The sequence below is a fragment of the Gekko japonicus genome, unplaced genomic scaffold (genome assembly GCF_001447785.1).
Source record: "Gekko japonicus isolate JY-2015 unplaced genomic scaffold, Gekko_japonicus_V1.1 scaffold2354, whole genome shotgun sequence".
NCBI lineage: Eukaryota > Metazoa > Chordata > Lepidosauria > Squamata > Gekkonidae > Gekko > Gekko japonicus.
In genome coordinates this window covers 111,421-121,113 of record NW_015165314.1, presented here as the reverse complement: position 1 = coordinate 121,113, position 9,693 = coordinate 111,421, and the positions used below count along the sequence as shown (strand labels likewise).

At 50.6% G+C, this 9,693-nt stretch overlaps 1 protein-coding gene across 3 annotated transcripts in view; it reads left to right on the top strand.

Annotated features, from left to right (window-relative positions):
* Window positions 1-9,693, top strand: part of SYMPK (symplekin) — a 39,508-nt gene that overhangs the window by 17,751 nt on the left and 12,064 nt on the right. For all 3 annotated transcript variants that reach the window (XM_015410493.1, XM_015410495.1, XM_015410494.1), the window contains 6 exons: window positions 791-872; window positions 2,348-2,461; window positions 4,652-4,799; window positions 7,608-7,768; window positions 7,900-8,008; window positions 9,554-9,654. In XM_015410493.1, the coding sequence (XP_015265979.1) occupies window positions 791-872; window positions 2,348-2,461; window positions 4,652-4,799; window positions 7,608-7,768; window positions 7,900-8,008; window positions 9,554-9,654 (715 nt within the window). The remainder of the gene's footprint in view (window positions 1-790; window positions 873-2,347; window positions 2,462-4,651; window positions 4,800-7,607; window positions 7,769-7,899; window positions 8,009-9,553; window positions 9,655-9,693) is intronic.

Below are 9,693 nucleotides of genomic sequence, written 5' to 3'. Positions count from 1 at the left end.
GTATCAAGTTAGACTGTTGATTTCTCTAGTTCCGTACAGGATACGCTGGCCGCGCCAAGACCAGGTTGTCTGGCAGAGAAAGTGCTTTCCCATCTTTTACTATTCAATATCAAGTAGAATTTTCTGCAGTATCAAGTAGAAAACCTTCTCGGGAGGTTTTCAAACAGAGGCTAGATGGCCATCTGACAGCAATGCCGTTTCTGTGAACCGAGGTGGATCATGAAAGGGAGGGTCGCCTCAGTGGCTTGGTTCTCGCGGCCCTTTCTTCCACGCCCAGGGAAATGCGGATCGCCACTCTGGGGTCAGGAAGCCATTTTTCTCCAGGCCAGTTTGGCTGGAGGTTTCTTGTCATCTTCTGAGCGTGGAACAGGGGTCACTGGGGGTGTGGAGGGGGACGTCTTTGGAGTTCCACCTCTTCCCGTGATCTCTCGTTTTGGCTGTCCCTTAGAGGAGGGCCGGGAGCCGTTTCTGTTGGCAGCAGAGGAGAGAGAGGATGCGCAAGAATGGGTTTAAATGAAGGGCGGGAAGGGACCAGCTTAATCTGAGGAGAAACTTTTCTGACAATAAGAGTTGTTCAGCAGTGGAACCGGCTGCCTGGGGAGGTGATGAGCTCCCCCTCCTTGGCCGTCTTGAAGCAGCAGCTGGACAAACCCTTGTCAGGGATGCTCTAGGCTGATCCTGCACTGAGCAGGGGGGTCAGACTAGATGGCCTCTATGGCCCCTCCCCACTCTGTGATTCTAAGTTGCGGCTGTGCATTTTAATTTGCTCCTCTGGTCTTGCCCCTCGCAGGATATTCACCAAGGTGGTCCTGGAGGCCCCGCTGATCACCGAGAGTGCCCTGGAAGTGATCCGGAAATACTGCGAAGATGAGGTCTGTCTCCGGGAAGATGCCGCCCGGGGTCCCGGGTCCGAGCGGCGGCTGCAGACTGGGGAGCTTGCGCGGGGAGCGGAGACCGGGTGTCGGTGCCTGGCGCACTGGAACGGAAGCGTTTCGGGGTGACCCGACGTGGCATAACCCATACCACGGGGGTGTCAAACCTACAGCCCGTGGGCCAGAACTGGCCCGCCCAAGGGCTTTAATCTGGCCCACGAGTGGGGCTCTCTCCTTCCCTCCCCTGCCCGTACTCGCCCTTCTGAGGTCCAGCTGCCTCTGCGTGCAGGGAGCAGAGGGCGGGGCTGCCCAACTTCCCAGCTCACGCGGCTTTTGAGTGCATTCCCCGGCACTGCTCCCAGCCTCCGTCGTCCTCCTCAGCCAGTTTGGTGTCGTGGCTGGGAGAACCGGGTTTGATTCCCCACTCCTCCACTTGCACCTGGCTGGATGACCTTGGGCAAGCTGTTGTTCTGATAAGAGCTGTCCTTGAAAAAAGAGCAGTTTCTATCAGAGCTCTCTCAGCCCCACCTACCCCACAGAGTGTTTGTTGTGGGGAGGGGAAGGGAAAGGAGTTTGTAAGCCGCTCTGAAACACCTTTGGGTAGTGAAGGGCGGGGTATAAATCCAATCTCCTCTTCTTCTTCCTCACAGATAGGGGCCCCCCGGGGCGTCCTTCTGCGGTGATCCTTGTGCTTCTCCTTGATGTTTTATTTTAAAAACTGCATTGCCAAATTCCAGTAGTCCCCACCACCTTTCCATTTCAGGCAGGCGTCTTTTAAGGGCAGGGGGTGGGGAACTTGAGACCAACCACAGTTAGAATGTAGAGTCCCACAAATTCAAGGAACTCCAGTTTTGCAGAGGAGTATTAGTTTTAACACACACACACACACCCTCCTAATGTGGGGCTCCAGTGGAATATCCCCGCTGCCTGGCATTACATCTTATGACACATGGCCCGGTCCAACAAAGTCCCATTTATGTCAGATCTGGACCTCGCAACAAATGAGTTTGACATTCCTGCTCTAGCATGTTAGATATTTATGATTCTATGGGGGGAATAAGAAGAAGCAGAGATTGGATTCATACCCTGCCCTTCACTACCCAGAGGTGTCTCAGAGCGGCTGACAAACTCCTTTCCCTTCCCCTCCCCACAACAGACACCCTGGGAGGTAGGTGGGGCTGAGAGAACTCTGACAGAAACTGCTCTTTTTTCAAGGACAGTTCTTATCAGAGCTATGGCTTGCCCAAGGTCATCCAACCAGGTGCAAGTGGAGGAGTGGGGGGAAATCAAACCCGGTTCTCCCAGACTACAGTCTGCGCACTTAACCACTACACCAAACTGGCTCAAACGCACTCTGTTTTGCTACCGGCTGGATTCCAGTTGTGCTTTCCTCAACGCCTGCAGCTTCCTCGGGACTGCCCTTTCTTTGCAAAAAACCTGCATGTGGTCAGAGGCCCTTGTGATTTCTCTTGCAGAGCCGGACGTACCTGGGCATGTCTACCCTTCGGGACCTGATCTTTAAGCGCCCGTCTCGGCAGTTCCAATACCTGCACATTCTCCTGGACCTCAGCTCTCACGAGAAGGACAAGGTGAAGCTTAAAACCTGCCTGTGGCATCCTCGCTTATTGGGGAGACCGTTTCTCCTTGAAACCACACTCTGTGTACATGAACTGAGTAGATTTTCTGCTGCCTCCAGGAATTAAAAAATCCAACTCTGTTTTGCTAGAATGACCCAGTGGTCTGGGCGCTTCAGAGGAATGTGTGGCCCTGAGGAAGGACTGTTCTGATTGCTGGGATACGTTTAAACAACGATTTATTTATAAAAGAACAAAATAGAGGTCTGGGTATTTTTTTTGAACTGTTGTTGAGGAAAGAAAATATAACTGACAAGGCTTAGGCGTCACACACAGAGGTCGATTCGGGGGGGATCGCAGTTCCCCCGGGTGAGGTGCAGGGGGCGGGGCACACGACGAAGCCCCGCCCCTTCTTCCGGCCGCCCCCTGCTTCCAGCCACATTCTGTTGCAGAAGGAGGAAGAAGCAGGAGGGTAAATTGGCGTCCTCCCCCTCTGCCTGGCCGAGGCCACTCCACGTGGCCTTGGAAGGGACCTCCAGGGTCATCTAGTCCAACCCCCTGCACAACGCAGCAAGTTCACAAATTCCTCCCCCCTCCCCACCTGCAGTGACTGCTGTTCCATGCCCAGAAGATGACAAAAAACCTCCAGGATTGCTTCCTCACCCCTAAGTGGTGATCAGCATTTCCCTGGGTGTGTAAGGAAGGGCCACAAGAACTAAGCCCTGAGGCAACCCTTCCTGTCCTCCCTTCTCGTGATCGGCCTACATTCACAGAATCAGCATTGCTGTCAGATGGCCCTCTAGCCTCAGTTTGAAAACCTCCAGAGAAGGCGAGCCCACCACCTCCCGAGGAAGCCTGTTCCACTGAGGAACCACTCTGACGGTCAGGAAGTTCTTCCTGTTGTTTAGTCGAAAACTCTTGATTTAGTTTTAACCTGTATTGTGAATATATGAAATTGCCTTTGACTGACTTGGAGAAATGCTCTTTTTGGCCCTGTACTATTATTTCAGGTTGGCAGGAGGGTTCTTCTCTGCAGCTTGTTTCCAGAGATCTGTTTTTAAAGTGCAGATGTTGGGACCAATGTTCCCTCTAAGCTGTGGAGTCTTGTGAGCAAAAATTCTACTTTGTGAGCTACTGGCATTAAAGTTGTGAGCAAGTGATTTGGCTACTGCCTTCCTTCCTGAGCTGAGACAAAAATGTGTGAGCTAGAGGCTAAAAAACTGTGAGCTAGCTCACACTAACTCAGCTTAGAGGGAACACTGAACCACGTAACTTCTGCACTGCAAAACGGGGGCTCTCGAGCGGTGGCCCCTCGAGGCTTGACATAAATCCCATGATCTCTCTATTCTGGCTTTTTCTGGGTTGTTATTCCCACCCAGTTCTCTTGTTTTCTTTCCTCTCTTCTTCTCCCTCTCTGGTCAGTATTCACTAGAGGAATATTGGAATATGGGGAGGAACTGTGGCTCAGGGGTAGAGCCTCTGCTTGGCATGCAGAAGGTCCAGGTCCAATCCCCAGCATCTCCAATAAGTGATGGGAAAGATCTCTGCCTGAGACCCTGGAGAGCCGTGAAGAGGGGCTGTGGCTCAGTCGAAAAGCTTCTGCTTGGCATGCAGAAAGTCCCAGGTTCAATCCCCAGCATCTCAATAAGTGATGGGAAAGATCTCTGCCTGAGACTCTGGAGAGCCGTGAAGAGGGGCTGTGGCTCAGTCGAAAAGCTTCTGCTTGGCATGCAGAAGGTCCAGGTCCAATCCCCAGCATCTCAATAAGTGATGGGAAAGATCTCTGCCTGAGACTCTGGAGAGCCGTGAAGAGGGGCTGTGGCTCAGTCGAAAAGCTTCTGCTTGGCATGCAGAAGGGCCAGGTTCAATCCCCGGCATCTCCAGTTTAAAGGGCCAGGCAGGAGGGGATGGGAAAGACCTCCGCCTGAGACCCTGGAGAGCCACTGCCAGTCTGAGTAGACAATTCTGACCTTGATGATTGCGGAGGGGCTGTGGCTAAGTGGTAGAGCATCTGTTTGGCATGCAGAAGGTCCCAGGTTCAATCCCCGGCATCTCCAGCTAAAAGGACCAGGCAGGAGGTGGTGTGAAGGACCTCCGCCTGAGACCCTGGAGAGCGGCTGCCAGTCTGAGTAGACAATACTGACTGATGGACGGGTGGTCTGATTCCGGATCAGGTCACGAAAGCCGTCTCTTCCTGCCTCTTAGGTCCGCCAGCAGGCCCTGCTCTTCATCAAGCGGATGTACGAGAAAGATCAGCTGCGGGAGTACGTGGAGAAGTTTGCGCTCAACTACCTGCAGCTCCTGGTGCATCCCAACCCCCCCTCGGTCCTTTTTGGAGCAGACAAAGACACAGGTGAGTCTGTCGAGGCCGGGGGCTCCTTGGCCAGAAAGAGTGGTGGGACACTCCAGAACCAAGCCGGACCGCAACACAAAATTGCTTCTTACCTTGAGACGTTGCAAGTGGATGGATATGCTTTCTACTCACATGCAGTGCTCCCTCTAAGCTGCGATCTTGTGAGCAAAAATTCTACTTTGTGAGCTACCAGCATTGAAGTTGTGCAGCAAGCGATTTGGCTGCTGCATCAATTAGTTGGCTCTGGAGCCCTCCTTCCTGAGCGAAGACAGAAATGTGTGAGCCGGGGGCTAAAAAACTTGTCAGCTAGCTCACACTAACTCAGCTTAGAGGGGAAACACTGCTCCCATGTAGGGAACGCACCTGCCCTTGCTTAGACTTCTGTCACTTCTCTTGTGTGCCGCTCATGCTCATTCAAGGAGCACCGAGGCTGGATTTCGGACATCGTAGACAAGCCGTATTTCTTCACAATACAAATGACCCCGAATTCCTCAAGTTCACAAATGGGCACGGAGCCAGACATAAAGACTTGTCGGTTTAAGAATTCTTCCTTCTAACCACAGTTTGTGATACCTGACGTTAAGACTGATTTAGCTTCCCACTTTGAGAACAAAAAAAAACCCAAACAGTTTTATCTACACCGTGGTGTAGTGGCTAGGAGCACGGACTCTAATCTGGGAGAACTGGGTTTGATTCCCCATTCCTCCACGTGCAGCCGCTGGTGTGACCTTGGGTCAGTCACAGTTCTCTCGGAGCTGTTCTCTCAAGGGCAGTTGTCTCAGCCCCACCTACCTGTTGTGGGGAAGGGGAAGGGAAAGGAGATTGTAAGCCGCTCTAAGACTCCTTCGGGTAATGAAGGGTGGCGTATAAATCCAGTCTCTTTCTCTTCTTCTTTTTATTGTTTTTGCAACCGGAGTCATAAATAGCAACAAACCTCACTTTCTTAATGCATCTGAATACGTAGTTAGGTCAAAGATCTCCTAAATTAGGATAATCTTCACTCATGGCTTTGCATAGAGATTGGAGGGGAGGGAAGTACTGGCTTGTTCATGATGTTTGGATCCAACCACAGCATCGCCAGAATCGCCAATCAACTGTCCAGCTGTCTTCCTTGCCTTCTTCCAAATGCGCAGGACCTAACAGACCAGCGCTGCGGTCTTGTTCCTTTCCGCTACTGGGAAAGTAAGGTCTTCCCTTTCAGTCTCCCGCAAGTGCTTAAATGGGATGCGAATCCTAACAGGTGCTTTAAAATCAGGGTGGGCGGGGCTGGGTGGATGCTGCCCAAGAAACGATTTCCTCCCTCTGAGCTCTCGGTCGCCCGGTGGCCACCTTCCTTCCCAGCCCCGTAGAGCACTGAGATCTACAAATCAGCACCTTTTCGTAGTCCCCGGCCCCATGGACGTCTGACTTGCCTCAACTAGGGCCAGGGCTTTTTCGGCCCTGGCCCCTACCTGGTGGAATGAGCTCCCATAGGAGATCAGGGCCCTGCGGGTTTTATTACAATTCCGCAGGGCCGGTAAAATGGAGCTCTCCCACTGGGCTTTTAGTGGAGGCAGCAGGCGTCCCCCCCCGAGAACATAAGAGAAGCCAACGTTGGATCCGGCCAATGGCCCATCCAGTCCAACACTCTGTGTCACACAGTGGCCAAAAACACCAGGGGCCATCAGGAGGTCCAGCAGTGGGGCCAGAACTCCAGACGCCCTCCCACTCTTGCCTCCCCCCAAAACACCAAGAAGACAGAGCATCACTTGCCCCAGACATAAGAACATAAGAGAAGCCAACGTTGGATCCAGCCAATGGCCCATCCAGTCCGACACTCTGTGTCACACAGTGGCCCAAAACACTAGGGGCCATCAGGAGGTCCACCAGTGGGGCCAGGACCCCAGGAGCCCTCCCACTGTTGCCCCCCCCCAAGCACCAAGAACACAGAGCATCCCTTGCCCCAGACCGAGAGTTCCTGTCTATACCTTGTGGCTAATACCTTCTGATTGGCCTCCCATCGGTGTCCTGAACTTGAACAACCATCCAGGAACTATACCCTCATTTTTAGCTACTGAGTTGTTATTCTATACGTTGTCGAAGGCTTTCACTGCTAGAGTTCATTGGTCGTTGTCGATCTTCCGGGCTGTATGGCCGTGGTCCTACAATGCCAAGACCACGGCCATACAGCCCGGAAAATCTACAACCAAATAACTAGATTCCGCACGGTCTTTTATGATTGTATGATTACTTTACGGTTCAATCCTCTTTTAAGTTGGCTTTAACTGTCACTGTGTATTGTTTTAAGACTGATGGAACCTGCCCCGGGCCTGCTTGCAGGGAGGGTGGGGTGCAAGTCTACAACCAAGATCTACAACCAAATAACTAGATTCCGCACGGTCTTTTATGATTGTATGATTACTTTACGGTTCAATCCTGTTTTAAGTTGGCTTTAACTGTCACTGTGTATTGTTTTAAGACTGATGGAACCTAATAATAAATAATTAGGTTCCATCAGATAATAAATCGCAAAATAAAAGATGGCTAAGGGTATATAATTGGATAAAACAGGTACAGGTTATTAAATAAGTACAATGTTAATTATTTGCATAAAACATGTTACTTGATTCAACTTGATTCAACAACTCTAAAAATTTATGTAATCTAAGGAAATGAAATGTTTGTATTTGTGGTGGAAAATATGGAAAATAAACAGGTGGGGGGAAAAAAAGACTGATGGAACCTGCCCCGGGCCTGCTTGCAGGGAGGGCAGGGTACAAGTCTAATAAAATAAATGTCAGTGAAGCAAAGCCTTCTTTTGCCTTGCAGAGGTGGCCGCCCCTTGGACAGAGGAGACCATCAAGCAGTGCCTCTACCTCTACCTGGCCCTCCTCCCCCAGAACCACAAGCTGATCCACGAGCTGGCGTCCGTGTACACCGAGGCCATCGCCGACATCAAGCGCACCGTCCTCCGGGTTATTGAGCAGCCGGTGAGCGGGGGGGAAAGGGATTCGACTCGCCCACGGCTTCCCCTCCCCCAAGCTCTGGACGGCTGGCGCCGTATTTTACTCCCTCCCCTCTCATTGACCTTCTCGGCTCCTCTCTCCCAAATGTCCTCCAGATCCGCGGGATGGGAATGAATTCCCCCGAGCTGCTGCTCCTGGTGGAAAACTGCCCCAAAGGGGCGGAGACTCTGGTGACCCGTTGCCTGCATAGCCTAACGGATAAAGGTTAGGAGAAATCTCTCTCCATGTTTCTTTCTCTTTTTTATATAAGATTTCCCCCCCCTACAACACAGACATGACACAAACATATAATGAACGCAAACAAAATTGAGGGTGCATTATGTAATATATACTTTAAAGCCAACTATGTATTACTTAAAGCTTACACCTCATAGTAAACCGAGATTTAATGCAACCAATATTGTCAAAAGTTAAGTTCCTGAAGTCTACTTCTTCTCTTCTCCTTGTTTATATACCTTGTCCTGTCTTAGTATGGATATAGCTCTCATACCATTTATAGAATCTCCGCCATGGGTTTTCAAATGACTCTTCCGTATGATCCTTCAGAGTTAAGGTTACTTTGTCCATCTCTGCCGCTTCTAATATTTTGTTAATGAATTCTTCTTTACTTGGTGCTTCTTGGCTCCTCCAGTATTTGGCATACAATATTTTAGCTGAGGTGGTTATATATCCATCGTTTTTAAAATTATCGGGTAAAATGTTCAACAGAAATATTTCAGGAGTAAAAGGTACGTTGCACTTCAAAACCTTTTGTACAGTTTCATGTATCCCTGCCCAATATTTCTTAACTCTGTCGCATAACCACCACATATGGTGTTTTTTGAACAGGGCTCCCTACATAGCGGTCCGGTCCCCCCGGCTCTGCAGTTCCGTGCAAGTTTTCTCTTTTGGTGGATAACGTGGGGCTCGGGGACGGGGCTACACTGAATTCTCCGAGGCGGCCTGAGCGGGGTAGTGGGAGTTCCATCGCGCGGAGAAAGCGACTAGAAAGAGAATTTACCTCCCCTTAAAAAGAAAATCCCCTAGAGCAGGGGTGTCGAACTCATTTGTTCTGAGGGCCGGATCTGACATAAACGAGACCTTGTTGGGCCGGGCCACGTGTGTCATAAAACGTAATGCCAGATAGCGGAGATATAAACTTTACAGAGGACACAACTTCTAAGCTGAGTTAGTGTGAGCTAGCTCACAGTTCTTTAGCCTCCAGCTCACACAGTTTTGTCTTAGCTCAGGAAGGATGGCTCCAGAGCAAACTAATTTATGCAGTAGCCAAATCACTTGCTCACAACTTTAATGCCAGTAGCTCACAGAGTAGAATTTTTGCTCACAAGACTCCACAGCTTAGAGGGAACATTGGACACAAGCACAAAGGGGTTTTTCTTACTTAAAATAAAAACATGCTTAAAGCATCAGCACTCTTGCAATACTTTGTTTATTTAACTGTTTATTTAACCGTGTCTGATAACTTGACACCTCTCACTCTGAATTATCGCATCAAAATGTCTGTGCTGTTGTAATCTTGAGTATGCTGGTCAGGTGTGTATCTGTAAGCTGCAAACCTATAATGACGCAGCAGCAGAACTGGAAGGAAAAGCAGGAGACAGCCAGTTCTACTGCGGGCCTGATAGAAGTCCTTTGAAGGCCTGATTTGGACCCCAGGCCACATGTTTGACACGCCTGCCCTAGAGCTCAGAGGCAACAAGTGTGGTTGGGGTTCTAACTGTGTGATCCGATCTGTTTTTCCTCGCTCAGTTCCCCCGTCTCCGGAGCTGGTGAAGCGTGTTCGAGACCTGTACCACAAGAGACTGCCAGATGTCCGATTTCTTATCCCCGTCCTCAGCGGCTTGGAAAAGGTAACCTTGGGGGGGGGGGGGGGGGGGGAAAAGGTGGAG